Raw genomic sequence first — 22,293 nt, forward strand, 5'->3', positions numbered from 1 at the left:
TTTCATAAGAGAACTCAGTAAACTGACAATTACATGTTTTATAAAGATGAGGATCCTTAATTAAGGCCAATTAGGCACGAGCTGAGACACAATGACTTCTACAAGGATCTTAGCTTCTTATGCAGAACACAAACTAGAATCCAAAGAACTGCTGCAAACTAGTTCTAAATGTCCAAAAGGGGTTGTAAGGTATAGTGGTTGCAATTTGGTGTAGTGGTTAGGAGTGTGGACTTCTAATCGGGCATGCCAGTTTGATTCTGCGCTCCCCCACATGCAGCCAGCTGGGTGACCTTGGCCTGGCCAGGCTCTGATAAAAAGCAGTGATATCAGGGCTCTCTCAGCCCCACCTCCCTCACAGGGTGTCTGTCGTGGGGAGAGGAATGGGAAGGCGATTGGAAGCCGCTTTGAGCCTCCGCCGAGTAGAGAAAAGCGGCCTATAAGACCCAACTCTCCTTCTTCTATTATGACGTGACCCGCCCTGAGCCTGCAGGGAAGGGCGGGCTAGAAGGTTAACGTGATGATGATTTATTGTCATCATTTCGTATCATCCCCTCCGACCGCAACCCAACGGAGCCTTGCTCCTCCTTCGCCGCGTCCCGGCCAGCGACGAAGCCAAGCGGGATGCGCAGCCGGGTCTGGTCCGGGGCGCGACGGCCGGGGAGGAGCGGAGGGCCGGCCGGCCTTTCCCCGCCCTCGAGCGCCTCCATTGGCTCCCGCCGCCTTCGCCCACGTCGCCCTCCGGAGCCTGGGAAGAGGAGGCGCGCCAGAGGCCGGGCCCGGGAGGCGGCCGGCTGGCCGTCGGGGGGCGCCGCAGAGCCCACCTTCCTGCACTGCCGCTGCCGCCTGCGGGGGTTCGTGCGGGGCATAAAAGCGGCTCTGCGGGCGCATGGCTGGCCAGACCCCGCCGCTCCTCCTCCTGGTCCGGGTCCTGGTCTCCCGGCTGATGCGGCCGGCCGGGGCGCTGTGACGGGCGGCGTCGAGCATGGCCGAGGGTCCCCCGTCGCCGCTGCGGCTGCGGGGCCGGCTGAGCTTCGCGGTGGGCCACTTCCTCAACGACCTGTGCGCCTCCATGTGGTTCACCTACCTGCTCGTCTACTTCCACTCCGTGCTGGGCTACAGCAGCCGCCACGCGGGGGCGCTCTTGCTGGCGGGGCAGGTGGCCGACGGCATCTGCACGCCCCTCGTGGGCTACGAGGCCGACCAGGCCGGCGGCTGCGGGCGCTACGGGCGCAGGAAGTCCTGGCACCTCGCCGGTAAGGAGAAAAGGGGGATGGGATGGGCTGGGCGGGGGGCCAGGGAGGGTCCCTCGCCTTCACTCCCCCCCCCCCGGCCCTGGGGAGTCCTTGCCTCCCAGCCTGTTTTGCTCGGCTAAGGTAGACTGCGCCTGGATGGGGAAGTTCCGTGGGTCGTTTCCAGCGCTCCCTTGCGGGCCTTGTCTTTGGTTCCTTTCAGAAGCCCTTTGCAGCGGTGGGTAGGCGTGTGGGTCAGAAATGGGCCAGAGCTTTACTCTCTCCTGAATCCCAGTCCCCCCAGTGACCGAAAAACTTAACCTGTGTCCCATTAATCTCTTGATAAACAGTCATTTTCCCCCCCAAACTAAAAAGCACCAAAGTGCTGGCCCCTCTTGAACCCTGTTGGTACAACTGAACCTGGCCAAGCTTTGGAAATGAGTGGGTGGCCCAGTTCTGCTGGAGCCCCCTGGAGCTCTCCCCCCTGAGGTGTGCTTTCCCAAACTGGAGGGGTGAGAGCGCTTTCCTTTCCGCCAAGGCATGGCGCTCTGCCCCTGGTCAGGAGCCCGTTAAAAAGCCAACCGCAGGCCTCGCGTGCTGGAGGGAAAGGCGAGAAAGAAATGGGCCGATGCCTGGAGGAATGGGAATGTAGCCTTCTCCGCCTTTTGCCTTGAAGGGTTACCTGCCGTAGCAGGAGTTGGTGATCGGCCAGCGTTTGTGGAACTGATTCTTTCTTGGAACCGGTTTGGTGTGGTGGTTGAGAACAGCAGCCTTGATTCCCCGCTCCTCCACACGCAGCCAGCTGGGAGACCCTGGCCCAGTCACAGTCCTGTTCTCATGGAGCAGTTCTCTCCCGAGCTCTCTCAGCCCCACCTACCTCACAGGGTGGCTGTTGTGGGGAGAGGAAAAGTAGGTAATTGTAAGCCGCTTAGAGACTCCTTCGGATAGTGACAAGCAGGCTAGAAAAACCTTCTTTTCGGAAGTGAAATTTACCACTTGGCTGACTCAAAGGCTGGTTTGTGCCAGCTCCCTGTCTCTGCCGTCAGATTAACGGCTGGGTTGGTGCCTCAGGCTGGGCAAGAGACTATAAATGCCAGCAACAATAATGCTATGTATTTCTAAAGCGCATTTTAAAGTATTAAGTGCCTAATGTTCTTAATAACCCAATACGGCCGGCTGGAATAATGGCGGCAGAGAAGGCTCCAAGGAACTTTCTGGTAACCGCCAGCGTGTCCTTGCGCGGTTGCCCTCCTGGAATCCAGGTGGGCAAGGAAGAGACTCAAAAACTCTCTGTGCATCGGACAAAGAAGGCTTCCCAACAGTGGGTTCTGTGATAAATTTGCTGTTCTTTAAGGCTCTTTGGACAGGGTTGGCTGCTGCAGGCTCACCCGGCAAATCCGCTGGGATTTGGGCCAGGGAGGAAATGAGCAGGTTGGCCAATTCTCCTGGTTTGAGTTGAAAGTCTGGGCCTCCTACCTGACCGTGAGAATTCGGTCGCCCTTGGGGTTGCGTGACTGGCAGTGAGGTCACAGGAGGCAGGCATTGCACCTGGTGGATGGGCACCGAAAATCAAAAGTGCTTATGCAGAAGCATTTACAGAGGTGAGCGCAGGGCTCCCCAACATGGTTCCAGACAGGTATTTTCAAAGGGGGGGAACTGTGTGGGGTTCTTGCCCAGCCAGCTGCTGACTGACCACTAGAGACCGAATTGGCTGTAGCGGATTAAAATAACGTCACTTCAGTGGGAGTTGCCCCAGTATTGGTTTCACTCTCTCGTACTGTTTTTTCCTTGTGTAATTAAAAAAAATGTCCCCCTCTTCTTCCCTGACCTTCAGCTTCCTCTGTGTGGTTGGGTTAGTCAAATGGGGCAGGACCCCCACTTAAAATCCTTTGCTATGAAACCTGCTGGCTGACCTTGATACCGTTGCTCTTCGCTGAACCTACCTTACAGGGTTGTTGTGAAGGGGTGTAGGCAAGAACTGCTTATACTGCTATGAGCTGTTTTGGAGGGAGCGTGCTGATGTTTAATAGTTTCTAGGCAGGCTGTTACCCTGTTTGTCCACAACCTTCTTTAGTTCCTAGTTTTGTTTTCGTTTATGCATGATCAATCCTTGTTAATTAATAACCCACCTTGGTTAACCTTGGTTCACCTAACTGCAGACTGCTGTATTCTTACGTGGGAAGCTGGCCCTACTGTCAGAAATGGGTCTGATTTGACAGGGCAGGGAGGGGAGAGAACTAGCCTCGGACTGCCCCAGAAGTGATTGTGGGGCTGTGTTAATGATCAGTGCCCCCTTGAAGCCAGCCTTTTGACCAGGGGTAGTCAAACTGCGGCCCACCAGATGTCCATGGACTACAGTTCCCAGCAGCCCCTGCCAACAGATAAGTTTATTTCCTGCTCAAAATGCAAACGGCTCTGCTCAGTAGAGGAGGGGGCGATCAGACGGAACATTGGTTATGGGTGTTTCAGCCGCTTGCTCTTTTTTTGCCCAGAGTGGCAAGCGTTTAAATGTGTTTGTACCAAGTTTTGGAACCTCGCCGTAATCCGTTCAGTGGTCGCCAAGGTGGCCGAAGCATTCCACCCTAGCTCTAAGAAAAATATTCTGTCTCCTGCATGCCAACAGGCATAATCAGCATTTCCCCCCCGGTCTTTTGTGAATTTGCAGTCCCCTGGACCGGAGTCCCCAACACGGTGCCCACCCATACCTTTCAAGGTGTTTTCAGAAGTGGGTGGGGCCGTGTGGGCCTTACCCCCAGCAGAGATTTTGATCTGATTGGCTGTGCAGATTAAAATAACGTCGTTTCAATCGGAACTGCCACCAGCTCCGGGTTTTATTCTCTTTCTCTTCTTTGCAAGTGTATATTTTTCTAAATCCCCCCTCCGAGATCAGAAGGGATGGGGCGTGTTCAGGGGTGGTATTGGCTAGCATTGCCTAGGGGCCCTCCGTCTCCGTAAGCTTGGGAGACCCCTGCCCTGCTCAGCATGGCTGGGGACTTTTAGGGTGTTATTTTGAAAGCTGGCCGGAGAGGAGGGCTCGACCAAAGTCTGCCTTGAAGCCGGAGATCACACTGGTGTCTTGCATCAACACGGGCTTTTGAAGGGGGAAAAAAGTCCGAGAATGGACTTAGATTAAGTAGAATGAAGCACTTATCTCCCGGAGCCTCACGGGGTTAGGATAGGGGAGCAGCATTGCTGAATCAGCCCAGATAAGTCCGGCTTTCTAAAGACAGATACAGCTTTGAAGTTCACAGACGGGTTGGTAAACAGGCTACATAACTGCACTGGGAATCTAAAGCTAATCTCCTCTGTGTTTTTTTATCCCATCCTTCCCCCATGATCTTCAGCATGACTCAAGGTCCTTCCTCATAACAACCCTGTGAGGTAGTCCCGGCTGAGTGGTGATTCGAACTACATTTAAAGGCCATTCATGCGTACGGCCCTGATCTGGGTGGCTCAGGCTGATCTTGTCAGACCCCAGCGGCTAAGCAGGGTCGACCCTGGTACGAAGCAGTTCTGAACATCTCTTGTCTTGAAAACCCTATAGGACCATCATTTGTCCATCATGAAAATTCATGGGGCCATGAGCTCCACAGGCCCTGTGCAAGGAACTGCGGGTTTCCAAGCTTCTCATTGGGTCGGGTTGGCCCAACGCATTAGCAAAAGGGGGGGGGGGGAATGTTCCTCAGCTGTTTACTAGAATCATAGCATTGGAAGGGATATCCTGGGTCATCTAGTCTAACCCCCTGCACTATGCAGGACACTCACAACCCTATTGCTCATCCCTTGTAACCTGCCATCCCCTTGAATCTTCACAGAATAGCCTCTACGTCAGATGGCTATCTAGCCTCCCTGTTAAAATCTCCAAAGATGGAGAACCCACCACCTCCCGAGGAAGCCTGTTCCACTGAGAAACCGCTCTAACTGTCAGGAACTTCTTCCGGATGTTGAGACGGAATTTATTTTGCATTAATTTCATCCCATTGCACTGTTAACATAAACCTTTGTATCGTTCCCCCCAGCCATCAGTTCTCTTTTCCCTTCTTGAAATAAGACCCACTAGAGTAGCCTTTCTCTACCAGGGTTTCCTGGAAACCTGAAATTTCACAACACCCTCCGGAGGGTTTTGTGGATCACGTGGAAGTTAATTATATATTTTAATAATTTTTGAAAAATTGTTGGGTGATATGGCCATATATTTTTCTGACATGGCTTCTGGGGGCGTGGCAGGAGGTGGGGCATGATGACATCACTGCCGAGGTTTCTCGAAACCCAGCGAGAGTTTCAGGGGGTTTTCCATGGTCAAAAAGGGGAATTACCCAAGAGCAGCGCATAGGAAGATAGCTTTGTAGCCTGACCACCCATCTTGATATAGTCTTGTTGACCCATGGAGGATAGCTTTGATTTGCAAATTTCTGCATCGGGTGGGTAACAGGCGTCCGTGAAGTCTGATACCCCCCCCCCATGGAACGCCCTTCAAGACATCTCCATGAAGTTTCTTATCCCAACTGTTTGCAGCCGGGCGGTCCAGCTCAGAACATTCTCTGGTGGGGGCAGAAGAATACTTTATTTTAGGGTAGGGGTAGTCAAACTGCGGCCCTCCAGATGTCCGTGGACTACAATTTCCAGGAGCCCCTGCCAGCGAATGCTGGCAGGGGCTCCTGGGAATTGTAGTCCATGGACATCTGGAGGGCCACAGTTTGACTACCCCTGTTTTAGGTGGACGAGCGGGAGAGCCGTGAGCTATAGATGGCTTCACCAGAACGAACGGCCGAGTGACAGGGGACACTCTTGCTGCTTGGACGTCTTCCAACCCGTGGGTGAGGGAGGAATGAATAAGGGAGGTGTCAGCTTCTGATAAAGGAACCCATGTAAGAGGTTGAAGGAGATCGTGGTTGGAAGTTGGGTTATCCCAAGAAACGGCATTTTAAGGAGCAGTCAGGAGGTCTGTTTCCCCTTGCAAACGTGGGTGTTCGTGTGAGTTCCTCTTTTGCAGGGGAATGCAGATGTGTTCTGAGTGTCAAGACTTCTGCCGCCCAGAGCCCGTGTCCTTCCTCTTTTCGCCTCCCAGCTGCTCAGTCATCAAAAAATGGGGCCGGAGGTTGGGGGGGGGGGCTTTGCCGTGCAGGAAGGCCCTTTGTGGAAACATGTGGTGCTGTGTCAGTGAATCGCTGTCACTCCAGGGACGTGGACTCGGCCGGCTTGATGTCCAGAGTTGTGGCCAGGCGCTCCGGGTTCGTAGAAATCCTAAAGAAATGATATGCACGATCCAGGTTTGCTCGCAAGGAGACATTAATAAGCAGTGATCAGGTTTGCAGAAACTGCCGGCTAAGCTCCTGCCTGCTCGAACTCAAACACACACGCTGTGAAACTTAGCCAGGGTCTTAGACAAGAGACGTAGCTAAAACTAAGTGTCGTATGCCCTAAATCAGAAGGGGGAGGGAACAGACGGGACTGTGACTCTCCAGAGGTTTATGGACTACAGTTCCTCCCAGCTGGCAGGGGCTCGTGGGAACTGCATCCCGTGGACCTCTGGAGAGCTACAGTTTGGCCACCTCTGGTCTAAACGATGGCTGCCAGTCAGGAAATCATTAATCAAGCTGTCCCAGTCATCATGAGTCACTCCCACACATGCTAAATAACGCAGTTTCATTCCATTTCAGTGACTGTTTGTAAATGGATTGTGCTGTTTTATGCAGTAAAATCCAGCCAGCTCTCAAGATGATATACTCTGTTATTGTTTAAGGTTTGTTGGTGCTGCTTGGAGATGGCTTAAGGCAGGGGTAGTCAAACTGTGGCCCTCCAGATGTCCATGGACTACAATTCCCAAAAGCCCCTGCCAGCGAATGCTGGCAGGGGCTCCTGGGAATTGTAGTCCATGGACATCTGGAGGGCCACAGTTTGACTACCCCTGCCTTAAGGGGAGTAACAGTCTTGGTTCTAATTGCCTCCTTTCCAGACCTCAGTCTTCCTTCCAAACTGCTAGGGGTGTTTGCCCACTTAGTCAACTATGCAAAGTGAGGGCTTGTATTTCAGACCGAAGTTTTAAGGATCAGCCCTAAACCAGAAGTTGCCTAGTCAAGGGGAGGCACACTTGGAATCAAAGATGCTCTCAGCGCCAGTAAGGCTCCTGAGATTAACTGTCCCCTGTCCCACCCCCTCAGCAGGAATACAGAGATTTGGACGTTGCCTCACTATGGAAGTTAATTATATATTTTAATAATATAATATAGGAAGACTGAGGTGCCTCACTATGCAGACATGGTGCAGCAGTCATTTGAGAACTAACAAGGGATGGGTGGGACAGTATTGCAGTCCTGGAGGGTGTGGATTGGGAGCCCTTGTTAGCCATCCATCCCCCAAGGTTGCCCAAATCTAGAGAGATAAGGATTTCTGTCAAGTTGAGGTTCCAAAAAGCAGGTCCGTTGTACTACTACTAGTAGTAATCTTGTATCCCGCTCTTACATTGAGACTCCGGGTTGGTAACATCAACAGTAAAATTGCAGTTATAAATAATTTTAAACATGGTTTAATGTTAAATTAAATTCACAAGATTTTAGAAGAAGACAAGTTGGGTTTTTTATCATAGTTTTCACTGCCCAAAGGAGTCTCAAAGCACCTTCCCTTCCTCTCCCCATAACAGACACCTGGGAAGTCGGTGGGGCTGAGAGAGCCATGGCAGAACTGCTCTGTGAGAACAGCTCTGTCAGGAGAGTGACTGGACCAAGGTCACCCAGCTGGCTGCATGTGGAAGAAGAGTGGGGAATCAAACCCGGGTCCCCAGATTAGAAGCTGCCGCTGTTAACTGCTACACCACGCTGGCTTATGCTTTACTGCCTATACCTCCACCAACAAATATAATAGTTGTGGAAGATCCATCTTTGGGTGGATGGATCAGCCCTTCATGTTCCATCAGATGTTTCCTCAGTGAGGCCATCCAGTTTGATGCTTTTGGGTGTTATGTTCCTGGCCTCAACTGTAGGCCTGGCAGAACAGGTTGACAAAGAAACCTCTTTATTGAAGCACAGAGAACAGGAGCCCTCCTCTCTGTGCCACGGCGCTGGCTACCTTGGCTTTGAGTGCTTGCCTAAGCGTGCAACCCTTGACTGAGTCTCCAACCTAGCCTTTCTCAGCCTTTGAGGCACCCCTGAAACATCCTTCAGGCGTCAAGAAATCCCAGAAGCTTCATGGTTGTGCAGAATATGGTTGGGAAGCAGAGCTTTATGCATGACCCCCCCCACACCGGGGCCCCAAGGTTGGCATGTAGGGGTCCCCCAAGTGGTGCCCATCAAATTGTTTTGGGGGTGGGGCCAGGTGGCATTTTTGCTTCTGACTGGCCATCAGCAATTTGATCAGTGGGGCAGTTTTTACAAACACGGGTGGCTGCTGCCTCAGCACAAGTGTTTTCACTGTGAGACCAAGGGTAAATTGTGTCAGCCATTTTGTGACCGACTCCACCTCCTGTGTCAACTAGGCTCGTACAATTCGGCCGCCGTTCCCTGCGGGCGCTGGCTGCTGAAGCGGCCGAATCGCACTGAAGCGGCCGAATCGCACAAGCCTAGTGTCTATCTTAATCGTGTCCAACCTCCACATTCTTTGTCGGCTTGGTTTGCTTTTTCCACTGACCAATCCTAGCACGATTGCTTTCTCCGCTGAGCTGGATCGCATGATATGGCCAAAGTCAGTGAGCCAGAGTTTCATGATCTTGCCTACCAGTGATAGATCAAGCTTAACGCGCTGTAGTATTTCTTTGTTTGTGACTTTTGCCATCCATGGAACCTGCAGAAGCCTTCTGCAGCACCAGAGTTAAATCGGTTCTCCTTTTGGTGTAGAGCCAGTTTGGTGCAGTGGTTAGGAGTGCAGTGCGGACTTCTAATCTGGCGAGCCGAGTTCGATTCTGTGCTCCCCCACATGCAGCCAGCTGGGTAACCCTGGGCTCGCCAGAGCATTGATAAAGCTGTTCTGACCAAGCAGGAATATCAGGGCTCTCTCAGCCTCACCCACCCCACAGGGTGTCTGTTGTGGGGAGAGGAATGGGAAGGTGCTTTGAGACTCCTTCGGGTAGAGAAAAGCAGCATCTAAGAACCAACTCTTCTTCTTAATATCAGGGCTGTCTTAGCCTCATCTCCCTCACAGGGTGTCTGTTGTGGGGAGAGGAAAGGGAAGGCGACTGTAAGCCGCTTTGAGACTCCTTCGGGTAGAGAAAAGCAGCATCTAAGAACCAACTCTTCTTCTTCTTAATATCAGGGCTGTCTTAGCCTCATCTCCCTCACAGGGTGTCTGTTGTGGGGAGAGGAAAGGGAAGGCGACTGTAAGCCGCTTTGAGACTCCTTCAGGTAGAGAAAAGCAGCATCTAAGAACCAACTCTTCTTCTTCTTAATATCAGGGCTGTCTTAGCCTCATCTCCCTCACAGGGTGTCTGTTGTGGGGAGAGGAAAGGGAAGGCGACTGTAAGCCGCTTTGAGACTCCTTCGGGTAGAGAAAAGCAGCATCTAAGAACCAACTCTTCTTCTTCTTAATATCAGGGCTGTCTTAGCCTCATCTCCCTCACAGGGTGTCTGTTGTGGGGAGAGGAAAGGGAAGGCGACTGTAAGCCGCTTTGAGACTCCGGGTAGAGAAAAGTGGCATAAAAGAACCAACTCTTCTTCTTTTGTCTGATTTTTTCATTGTTAAACTTCCACAGCCATAAGTGGCTATTGGAAATACGATAAATCAAACTATTCTACAGTTGGTAGTCTGGCTTACGTCTTTGCTTTTCCATGTTCAAAGCTCATCTTTGCTGAGCGACCCAGAGCAATCCAACGTTTTATTTCTACGCGGCAGACTCACGTCAATTTGTGACCCAAGAAAAATAAATTCTGGACCGCATTCGATCCCTTCACCATCGGTTGTTTAACTTGTATGTTTAATTTATATGCTGTTTAACGTGCATGCCGATATCATCATGAGAGGTAGACTGAACTGAAAGAAAAACACAGGAATTAAGACTGGAGGAAGGAATATAAATAATTTTGGGTATGCTGATGACAGAAACTAAGGAAGGCGAAGAACATCCGATTGCAAAGGTCAATGAAGTACAAAAGACATTTGGCCTTTCCTTAAATGCTAAAAAGCCAAAAATAACGGCCAATGGGTATAAATGAAGCCCAGTGCACACAAGGCTGGCTCTGTTAGGCTTCCTTTGTGTGCGACGCTTGCAGGGACGAAGTCAAGAAACAGGTGTGAGCAAGAAGTGAAAACAAATAGGAAAACCAAAAGAGATGAGGGAGGCAGAAGATTTGTGCGGGTTGCAGTCCCCAACTCTGCACCTGCCTTTCCATCCGCCTCGGCTTTCCCAGTGTAGCTCTGTGCACTCTGCCTCCCACGCTGTCGGCTGCATGTGGTGCCTGCTGCATTGGAAGAGAGGGCTTCTGTGGTTGCACTTCTCTTGGCCACAAGGGCACTGCTCCCAGTCACATGCTGGGGGAAAGGCCTGTGGGAGAGCCAGCTTCACATCGTATCGGTGGCTTCTAATCTTGAGGTCCAGATCCACGGAGATTTGTCTCCCATTTCTGGTCCTTTAATGCAAGCCACTGAAATGTCTTGGCGATCTCTTCCCGTACTTCTTTGGAAGCCGGGCAGCCCCTCCAAAAGCACTCAAAAGATTTCTTTAATCTCCCTGCCAGTCCCACACATTGGACTATCTCACGAGCGTTCGGTTATTGCCGTCCCGTTTCCTCCCCCATACATTTTGGGACTAGAGCACTTTGGGGTGCTGCTTGGGACTGGTCTAGGGCACATAGGGGAAGCGTGCAAGCAGCCTCACGGGCCACTTTCCTTTTGGCGGTGCCTTGCTGATGGGTCTGCCAAAGTTACTAGTCCACAAGGAGGTTGCCCTGCACGCATTCCCCAATGTTGTTAATTTGTGGCATCCTGGTTTGTGGAGAGGTATTGGGGGCGGTGAAAAACTTCACCCAGTTTGCAAAATTTCCCTTGCCTGATTGGCACGAGGGGGTGTAGAGCTCTGTCATGCATGCACAAAAAGACTGGAGTGGGGTGTTGGTCATACAGCCCGTGGGCCAAAACCAACCAATGAAGGGCTCTTGCGTGGCCTGTGAGTAACTGCTGTGAGGGAGGGGGCAAGTGGGTGGAGCCACTCTGTGGTTTCAATGCTGTATCACCAGTTCTCCTATTTGAGTTTTCCTTTCCACCCTTCGATCACTATATCTCTGGTAGCTGGTATTACATTTTATGACACCTATTCTTTTACTATGTATACCGCCATGAGCCCAATTGGGAACAGTGGTATACAAATTCAATAAATAAATAAAAAATATAGCCCAGCCTGACAAAATGACATTTATGTCAGCTCTAGCCCTCATTTCCCTTCTAGTTTAGATGTCCCTCTGTGTGTTTCACTTTCTATCCAGCTGGCCCTGTTTATTTTCTTCCTATCTCACTTTTCTCCCCAATGGCTATTGGGTCCAATGTTTAAAATATCTATTTTGACTTGGAAAAGCCAGGAAGCTTTACGCAGTTTTCCCCAGTCTTCCACATTTGTCACATAAGGGAAGAATGCTGTTCGAACAAATTACAGAGATCCTCCAAAATAAAAACTGTAACCAACACTGAACACAAAGAAGAATCCCCTGCTGAACACTATTCAAGCTGTGTAGTTAATTCCAGTAACTAAGAAATGGATATCATTGCATAATTGCAAAGATGATCTGACTCCGATGGGAACAAGAGAAAGAAATTTTACTTAAAAATAGAAGCTCATCTTATTTGGCATAGTCAGGTAGGGACATTTGGCATATTGTGAACAGATTAGCTTCAGAAAGGTTAACTTGCTACAGCTCCAAGGGCAGGGAAGAGAGAACTCCTATTCTATATAAGTAGAAGCATAAGATTGAACAGGCTTCCTCGGGAGGTGGTGGGTTTTCCATCTTTGGAGATTTTTAAGCAGAGGCCGGATAGCCATCTGACGGAGAGGCTGATTCTGGGAAGGCAGGTGACAGTGGATGAGCGATAGGGTTGTGGGTGTCCTGCATAGTGCAAGGGGTTGGACTAGATGACCCAGGAGGTCCCTTCCCACTTTATGATTCTAAGATAGGCAGGGGCCTCCAAGTGGCTCAGGATCAAACCAATGAGAGCTGGTGCCAACTGCTAAATGCACCCCAGTAAGAGAATTCTCTAACCTTTTGCTTTCCAGATCCTCTTGCATGCAAATTTACAATATCTAGCAATAGATTCAAATGGGTAGCTGTGTTGCTCTGAAGCAGCAGAACAAAATTCAAAGCCTTTAAGACCGACCCAGTCTTATTTAAGGCATGGTTTAAGAGTTGTTTTTTTTTTTTTTAAGTGGCTTCCAATCATCTTCCCTTCCTCTCCCCACAACAGAGGGGGGGGGGGGAAGGTGAGGCTGAGAGAGCCCTGATATCCCTGCTCAGTCAGAACAGCTCTGACAGGACTGTGACTAGCCCAAGGTCACCCAGCTGGTTGCATGCAGGGGAGCAGGGAATCAAACCCGGCTCGCCAGATTAGAAGCCACTACACCAAGCTGGCACACGCTTTCATGGGCAGGCACACCTCCTCAAATTACAATGAAAAGGAATTACTCGCCTATAATCTAGGTTAGAGGGTGAAGAGTAAATTGGTTTACAGCATAATGAAGATGTCTAAAAGACTGAATGGCCAAACAGGAATAACAACCTTACGCTTGGCTTGTTCAGCTTGGCAGAGGAGCGGATAATTGCTAAACATTCTCTGGTCTTGAGCTTCCCTGCTACCTCCCACCTTTTCTAGAAAACCCTCTTGATTTTTTTTTTTTAAATGGGCGTTAGCTTTCTTTTTCTGTTCAAGGGTTTAGTAATAAACATCAGTCACATTTTAAGACGGTGGAATTGAATTCCTGCTGGCATTTCTTCAAGTTATAAGACTGATCTTTCTGGACTTTATGGATCATGCATGAAAAGCAGCAGGGATGTTAAATAATACCCGTATCTTCAGTTTTTCTCACTACCTAGAGGAGTCCCAAAGCAGCTCACAAACACCATTTCCTTCCTTTCCCCACGACAGACACCTGTGAGGTAGGTAGGACTGAGAGAGCTCTGACAGAACTGCTCTTTGAGAACAGTTCTTAAGAGACTGAGGTCACCCTGATGGTTGCAGGTGGTGGGTTGGGCGATCGCTCCCGGTTCACCAGATTAGAAACCGCCGCTGTTAACCGCTACCCCACATCGTCCCATCTGCTTCCTTCGGTTACTCATTTTGTCAGACGGATAACAGAAAACTGAAAGTCAGCTGAATTGCGCTTCTGTTGTCCTGCAAACGGTGTGAAACCAAAGGGCTCGGGGGGGGGGGGTGCATTTCCAAAAAGGAATAAGATGGTTTCCAGTCGGTAGCTGGAGATTTCTCACTGTTACAACTAATCTCCAGGAGACGGAGACAAGTTCACTTGGAGAAAATGACTTTTTTGGGAAGGGGGGGGGGCTCTCTGGCATTATACTCCACAGAAGTCCCGCCCCTCCCCAAATTATCCCTCTTCAGGCTCCACCCCCAAAATCACTGGCTATTTCCCACCCTACTCTAGGATAGTGGAACTGAATAAAATGAGGTTCAATAGGAACAAATGTAAAGTACTGCATTTAGGTAGGAAAAACCACCAATATAGGATGGGGGAGACTTGTCTTGGCAGTAGCATGTGCAAAAAGGATCTAGGAGTCTTAGTAGACCATACATTGAACATGTGTCAGCAGTGTGACTCGGTGGCTGAAAAGGCAAATGGGATTTTGGGCTGTATCTAATGGAGTATCGTGTCCAGATCACGGGAGGTGATGGTACCACTTTACTCTGCTCTGATTCGGCCTCATTTGGAGTCCTGAGTTCAGTTTCGGGCACCCCAGTTGAAGAGGGATGTAGAGAAACTGGAACGTGTCCAGAGGAGGGCAACAAAGATGGTGAGGGGTTTGGAGACCAAGACATATGAAGAAAGGCTGGGGGAGCTTGGTCTGTTTAGCCTGGAGAGGAGATGACTGAGAGGGGATCTGATAACCATCTTCAAGTATTTAAAAGGCTGCCATATGGAGGATGGAGCAGAGTTGTTCTCTCTTGCCCCAGAGGGACAGACCAGAATGAATGGGATGAAATTAATTCAAAAGAAATTCTGTCTCAACATCCAGAAGAAGTTCCTGACAGAGCAGTTCCTCAGTGGAACAGGCTTCCTCGGGAGGTGGTGGGTTCTCCATCTTTGGAGATTTTTAAACAGAGGCTGGATAGCCATCTGACGGAGAGGCTGATTCTGTGAAGGCTCAAGGGGGTGGCAGGTGACAGTGGGTGAGCGATTGGGATGTGAGTGTCCTGCATAGTGCAGGGAGTTGAACTAGATGGCCCAGGAGGTCCCTTCCAATTTTATGATGGACCTAGCCCAGGCTGAGGTGAATAGCATGCATTACCTCTTTCTTGCATGTATTAACCTGCTCTTGTGGGAGGGAAGTGCAATTGAGACTTATGGTGGCTTTAGGGTTTTCAAGGCAAGAGTCAAGCAGAGTGGTCTCCCATGCAAGTACCAACCAGGATCCACCCTGCTTAGCTTCCAAGATTGGGCTTTCTGGGTCGGTGCATCCTTTTCCCCCCTGGCTTCATCTGCTTTTGTAATTCTGTTTTCGGCTTGGTTTAGTGGTTAAGAGTGGCAGCCTGTAATCTGGAGAATTGGGTTTGATTCCCCATTTCTCCTCCACGTGCAGCCAGCCAGGTTCTCTGAACATCCCCCCCCTCCTCACAGGGTGTCTGTTGTGGGGAGAGGAAGGGTACTTGCTACCTTTGTGTAGTAAACAGTGGGGTACAAATAACCAGGCCTTCTCTTTCAGCTTCTGTGTCTGACGTCACGTGGGTCGCCACGTCCATCTGAAGCAACAGAACAAAGTTTGAGTCCAGGGGTACCTTTAAGACCAACAAAGACAGCTTAAATCTGGGTATAAGATGTCATGTGCATTCATGCTTCTGGTATCTGAAGAAGCATGCATGCACAAAAAAGTTTATTCCCAGAATTAAACTGTCTTTGTTGGTCTTAAAGCTGCCATTGGGCACTTTTGTTTTGCACAATTATTGTAATCCTCGTTCTGCTCCATTCTGAAGGGGCTAGCTGCTTGAGTGGTATGGCCGCTGCTTGGCATTCAGAGCCAGCGTGGTGTAGTGGTTAAGAGCAGCAGCCTCAAATCCGGAGAACCGGGTTTGATTCCCCACTCCTCCCCATGCAGTCGGCTGGGTGACCTTGGGCTAGTCACAGTTCTCACAGAGCAGGTTCTCCCAGAGCTCTCTCAGCCCCACCTACCTCCCAAGGCATCTGAGAGGACGGGAGGTGATTAGAAGCCGCTTTGAGACTCCTTCGGGTAGAGGAAAGCGGCATATAAGAACCGACTCTCCTTCTCCAGAAGGCCGCAGGTCTGATTCCCAACGTCTTCAGGCAGCAGGTAATGTGAAAGACTCTTCCTGGAGAGCAGCGGGGACAATATTGACACTTCCTGTGTCCTCATGTGCGTTTGTCTGCATTGAAAAAGGTGGGCTATGCCAAAGGGCTCTCTCTCTTCATGAGTGTACTCAACACACGCTCTGTGTTCTCTCTCTCTCTCTCCCCCCCCCCCTTGCTTGCAGGAACCGTGAGTGTCCTCCTGTCCTTCCCGTTCATCTTCAACCCCTGCCTGGGCTGCTCAGAGAAGACCCCCGAGTGGGCCGTCCTCATCTATTTCATCCCCTTTGTGGTCATTTTCCAATTTGGCTGGGCGGCGACCCAAATCTCTCACCTCTCGCTCATCCCCGAACTGGTCACCAGCGACCATGAGAAGGTGGAGCTCACGGCCTTCAGGTGAAGTCTGCAGGTGGGGCCAGCCCGCGCCTGTCCTCGAGCGGAGGGCATCCCGTGGGGTCAGGGTGGAGCCAGAGGAGGGGCGACAGCGGGGTGGGGTGCCAGAGAGTCCTCCCTCCCACCAAAGCAGGGGAAACGTGTAATCTGGAGATCCGTCCTAATTTCAGATTTCCAGGCCCTGCCCGGAGGCTGCTAGCCCTTGTTGGGGTCCTGTTGCTAACCCTAGGGCGCTACTCACCACCTTTGGGCGATGAACATAAGCATGGCATGCTGAAGACCTGTGTTTTACTTCTGTCATCTTCCGTGTAAAAGGATTCTCTTAGCAGTTCTGGGAAGGCCCGTGGGATTGATGCACCGGAGATTGCAGGGTTGGGAAATTCTTGGCGATCTGGGGGAAGGCGTTTGAGGGGGACCTCAGTGGGGCAAAACTTCATTGATTCCACCCTGCAAAGCAGCCATTTTCTCCAGGGGGAACCGACCTTCATCAATTGGAGACAAGTTGTAATTCTGGGACATCTTCAAGCACAACCCGGAGGTTGGCAACTTCCCCTGCAACCCAGAAGCACCACATGGTCCCTGGTTTGATCCCTGCTCTTGAGAATTAAAATATTGGGTAAAATGTAAAAAGAGAATTGCTTTGGAAACACAGAAGCTTTATGCAGTATCTCTACTCTTCTATGTTTCCCGGTTAAGGAGCAAAGGTGCTCAAACAAATTGCAAAGATGATCTGACCCCAATGGTAACAAGAGAAAGCAATTTTACTAACAAAAATAGAAACACATCTTGCATGATGTATTCGGGTAGGGACATTTAGCTGGTTCCACATCTGACTAATGAGAGCCAACTGCCAAGTGTACCCATAAGAGAATTCTCTTCATACCTTTTCCCTTCCAGAACCTTTTGCATGCAACAAAAACCAAGAGTCCTTAAAAAAGCTTTTTCTTTTACATTTTCACTATCCAAAAGGAGTCCCAAGGCAGCTTACAAAGGCCTTTCCCTTCCTTTCCTCACAACAGACATCCTGTGAGGGAGGTGGGGCTGAGAGAGCTCTAAGAGAACTGGTCTACAAGAACACCTCTTAAGAGAATTGTGACTAGCTCCAGGTTGCCCAGCTGACTGCATGCGGAGGAGTGGGAAATCAATCCCAGTTTTCCAGATTAGAGTCTACCACTCTTAAGCTTTAAGTTCTCTTAGAGCTCTCTCAGCCCTATCAACCTCACAGAGAGACTGTTGTGGGGAGAGGAAGGGACAGGTGTTTGGAAGCTGCTTTGGGACTCTTTCGGGTAGTGAAAAAGTCCACGGACATCTGGAGAGCCACTGTGACCACCCCTGCCTTCATAACCTGCATGTTTTGCTGGAGAGTTGTGATAATTTGGACTATGCTGCAATTTGGAACGAATCCACCTTCTGCCAGGAGAGGGCAGCCTTTCTTTGGTCAGCATCCCATTGGCAGCTCTTCCGCTTCTCCCTGCTAACCTTTGATTCTCTTCTGAGTCCAGCATGATCATTTTGAATCCAGGACAGCCTCTAGGGTTAGTCCCTGAAGGGTTAAGATTGAGCCGAGTCGCTTCCAAAAAGGTCCAGTGTAGTGGCACCGGGTTAAGAGAGTCCAAGGGTTCCTTCCCCTGCAGGGTTTTTGAACACTTGGGTTGTATTTAGAGAGCTGTCCATAACCTGTAATGTGCAGGCTCTTTTTAACTCCCCCCCCCCCCCGTTAAACTGCTTGGCCATTAAATTTCCCCCAGGATTCTAGGTCTTGTGGTGCCTCGAGAAGGCCGTCCCCAACCAGAGAACTGAGGTCTTTGGGCTTCTTTCTTGTTTCATCTGCAATAGAACCTCAGGGATTCCGGGGACACCTGGGGGTCCGGAGGGGGTCCGCGGCCTTTCTTCTCCTGCCATTGTGGAGTCAGTCACAAACTAGGGAACTTGCTGCTTCTATTACTCCCCCTCCCAACCGTGAGTTCTCTTGTGGGTTTTGTGAGTCTGCACGCCGACTCCCTCCTTTGAACCACCTCCTGACCCTCCTCCCTCTGTCCTCCGAGCCGGCCTGTTAATACGGGTGGTGATGTCACTTCCTGGGGTCCTGCCAGGGAGGTGTGGCCAGATGATACCACTTCTGGGGTTCCTCAAAGCCTGGAAAATTATTTCTTTCAGGGGCTCCTGCATGGCCAAAAGGTTGAAAGAAGGCTGATCTAGAGTCATGTTTGGTAGCCCCTTGGAGCCCAAGACAGGATCCTGAAGACTGAGCAACAAATGTATATTAAAATTAAAATACAAATATTTACAATTAAGTGCACATTAAGAAGATTAAAACCAGCATTAAAACATAATGTGCAATATTGCACATGCAGTCTTGACCAGAGACCAAGCACGTCTCAACCCAGATCATCTTTTTCAGGGGTCAAATAAACTATATGCACACGTATAATAGTGCAGTATTTCCACGAGACCTGGTGGGTGGAGTGAGAACCGTAACGCGTGAAGCTCCCAACAATATATAATAGTAATTCCAGACATGGGGCTCACAATCAAGAATCAAAATAGTGAAGAGTCACCATTCTGTACCGGGCCAAGATTCAATACTCAGTGTGCAGCCTCACAAGCAAACCAAAAGAAAGGGATTGGACCAACAAGACTTTGGGAGTAAATTATGTCACTGAGAACCAAGGTGGACAACAATCTAAACATGGAAGGATTTTATTAGTACACACTATTTAGACAAAAGGCAACACATGCGCACTCTAGCATAGAAATATGCGTTCTTAGCCACTAGCACAAGGAAAAAGCTTACAGGGATGGGAAAATATCCTATATTTAGGGTTGATTGAGGGTGATCTACCTTTCTTCTGGGTGGGGCAGAGTGCCGGAGGTCTGGGTAAAGAATTTGGGGCGACGGACGAGGGACCAAGAAGACAAGAGTCGGACAGCATTTCTGTCGCCGGGATGCTGAATGCCCTTAGTGGCTGTGGGAGCCTGATCTTTAAAGGAAATTTGTAATCTGTGGCTATAGGGGGCTGATCTTATCTTATCCAGGGGTTGGACAAAGAGTTTGATGGCCGGTAACAATCATGGCTGGGTCCCAAACTAGCTGCTGGGAATATTTCCTGTCTAGATGGCCCCGTTCTGGCATATCCTGGATGATTGCTTGTGCCTGGGGAGTGTGATAAGGGAAAGGACAAAGACCAAATCTTGGATTAGATTTGGTGTTGAAAGAGGGTGGCCAGTTCCCTTTAGAAGACAATGGGCTTGGCTGGGACAAACTCCTCTTTTGTTTGCAAGCAAGTGGGTTGGGGAAGCCTAGCTTGAAAGCAAGAGGTGGATTGCTCTCCCACTTATGTTTTGCAAGGCTTGACCTGGCTTTTTCTCTCTGGTGCCAGGCTCTGCACAGGAGTGTCAGCGAGGGTTGGCACGGCTGTGCCAGTCTGCAGTGGAGGGATGACAGCTCACGTAATAGGGGAGCAGTGGTCATGAAGCTGAACTACCTTTCCTGAACTAGTGAGGGAGAGGGGAATCAGGTGAAATCCAGATGGCATTAGTGCTTTATTACTTCTCTTTTGACTCCTGAGCCAGCAGCAGCCTCTCAGAGAACGAGACAAATCTTTGCTGAGAGTGTGGGCTTCTGGAGCACAGTCACTTTAAAACAGGGAGGGAAGCCTTGCAACAAACAGGAAGTCTTTGAACTGATGCCCTGGCCAATCAGGGAAGGCTGCTTTGCTACGTCAGCATTGCAGGCATGGAGCAGGAAGTTAATTTGCAAAAAGCAGAGATCTACACTTATACTGGTGGCGGTTTTTCAAATATGGCAGCTTATATCCACTCCTGGATATTGTGGGGGGAAGGTAGGGTCAATCATGCATGTAGCAAAGGGAAAAATTAAAGTGCCCCAAATCAAAATGGAAATCGAATTCAGTGCAGATGGGAGGGATTTATTGGGGCTGGGAGTGGGTAAAAAGCCCTGTGTCTGACTACACCCAGGAGGCCAGATTTGCTTCTAAAAAGCCCTTAGGGGAAATGTTTCATCCAGGTTTCCAGGTTTGTTTGTTTTTTTCCTTTTATATTTAAGAAAAGTCCACGCCAAAATGAATAAACTTGACATTTCCTCCCGCATTTCCGCAAATGTTTTTGAAGCACCCTGGAAGTACATCTGGATGGTCTCTAATTTTTCATGCTCTTTCAGCAAAGCTTAGGTCCCTCTGGTAATATCTAACTAATTTATTGCTCTTCTTAGATATGCCTTTACGGTCGTGGCAAACATCACCGTGTACGGGCTGGCATGGATCCTTTTGCACTTTGAGGTGGGCCGCAGGGGGGCTCCGAACCTCGGCCGCCAAGACATTCCTGTTTTTCGGGTGAGCTAATGATGTGTGGGGGGGGGGGGGTTTGGGGGCAAGGCAGGGCAGGGCAGGTGGGGAGGAGGAATATGGATTCACAGACATTTTGTACTATTGCTTCTCATCCTCTTAACATCCCTTTCTGACTAACAGGCATCTATAGCTAGTCAGGTGATCCTGAACATTTTCCTTTTCTTTCTTAGTTCCTCTTGAAGTTCTCTGTTCATCCAAATAGGCTTCTTAGAGCTCCTGCAGTGTTTTCGTCTTTCTGGGATAGTCATTGATTGAGCATGCAATAGCTCCTGTTTGAGTAGCGCCCACCCTTCACATGCTCCCTTCCCTTCCAGCATTCTCGTCCATGGTATGACACACATCATGTCTCTGAGTTTATTAAAGTTTGCCCTACGAAAATCCAACATCCGCGTCTGGCTACAAGCTTCCTTGCCTTCCCATCTCAAAAGGAATTCTATGAGGACATGGTCACTTCCCCCTAGGGTCCCCACCTCCTTCACCTCATTCACCAACTCTTGCCTGTTGGTCAGTATTAAGTCCAGTATGGCTGAACCTCTTGTGGGTTCATCTACCATTTGATAAATGAAATTGTCAGCCAGGCAGGTCAGAAAGTTGCATGACTGAGGACGCTTCGCAGAGTTTGTTTCCCAGCACACATCTGGGAAATTGAAGTCACCCATGATGACAAGGTCCTGCCGCTTGGATATTTTCTCAAGCTGCTCACAAAGTGCAGCATCCACATCCTCTTGTTGGTCAGGCGGTCGGTAGCAGACACCAACAACCACACTGTTTGTTTTCACCTCGCTTATTTTCACCCAGATGCTTTCCACTGGAGATATGCTCTCCTTCACTAGAATTTCCTGACAGATAAGCCCTTTCCTCACATACAGTGCCACTCCTCCACCTCTTCGATCTATTCTGTTTTTTTCTGAACAGTTCATATCCATCCACCATTACATTCCAGTCATGAGAATCATTCCACCAAGTTTCTGTGATGCCTACTAGATCATACTTTTCCATCAGCATGAGAAGTTCCAGCTCTTCCTTCTTCTTGCCCATGCTTCGGGCGTTAGTATAAAGGCATCTGAATCCTTTGACTTTTGGTTCCCTATGAGCTGGCCTTCCTGGTTGGGCTGCCCCCGAATCACCGCCTCTGACATTGTTGTTCAGGACTTGCGGAAGTCTTGGCCTGAGGCGCTGCTCCTTTGGTAATTCTTCCAGACTGGTGGCTGGTTAATCCGGGAGCTTGACATAATAGTCCTGGGTATCTGTCTGTCTGGGTCCAGGCTGCTGTTCATCAGGAAAGTCCCAGGCTGCGTCTCCCAGCTGCTCCAGGAGTGGGTTGAGCAGCATTTCTAGACCAGCGCCCCCTGGTGCCAGCTGCAATGTTGCAGCCAGTGTGGCCGTGACACCGGCAGAAAACCCTGCAATCTGCAAGGAGAGATGCTGCCGTACAGCTATGTAAAATCGATCTGACCACAAGAGAGCACTTCTGAATCACCTTCTATCATGATAAATACAGGAGGGATAAATACAGGATTGTCAAACAATGGCCTTCTCCCTCCGCCCCAGCATCCTTTAAAGGGTGATCTTGAGATTGCTGATGTGTCCACTTAAATGTTTTCTGTTTTCTCCCCTTCCCAGAACTTGTCTCTGATTGTTGTGGCCGTGGGAGCCGTTTCCTCTCTGCTCTTTCATCTCGGCACCCCGGAGAAGACCCGCCCGCCCGGCTGGGTGTCAGAACCCGAAGAGCAGACGCCGCTGTTGTCTGATAGCCAGAAGAGACCCGTTCAGCCCTACCTCCTCTGGAACCACTGGCTTCTAGAACCTGCCTTCTACCAGGTGAGTCCTTGACCCGTTTCTTCCCCCGATCCCAAGACAA

At 50.0% G+C, this 22,293-nt stretch overlaps 1 protein-coding gene across 1 annotated transcript in view; it reads left to right on the plus strand.

The window, feature by feature from the left end:
• The first annotated feature begins 721 nt into the window (after nt 1-721).
• Nucleotides 722-22,293, plus strand: part of MFSD12 (major facilitator superfamily domain containing 12) — a 29,788-nt gene continuing 8,216 nt past the window's right edge. Inside the window, exons 1-4 of the mRNA XM_077331782.1 lie at nt 722-1,253; nt 15,858-16,068; nt 20,297-20,417; nt 22,056-22,253. Of these exons, the coding sequence (XP_077187897.1) occupies nt 983-1,253; nt 15,858-16,068; nt 20,297-20,417; nt 22,056-22,253 (801 nt within the window). The 5' untranslated portion in view covers nt 722-982. The remainder of the gene's footprint in view (nt 1,254-15,857; nt 16,069-20,296; nt 20,418-22,055; nt 22,254-22,293) is intronic.

Source organism: Paroedura picta, chromosome 4 (genome assembly GCF_049243985.1).
Source record: "Paroedura picta isolate Pp20150507F chromosome 4, Ppicta_v3.0, whole genome shotgun sequence".
In the NCBI taxonomy this organism is placed as follows: Eukaryota; Metazoa; Chordata; class Lepidosauria; order Squamata; family Gekkonidae; genus Paroedura; species Paroedura picta.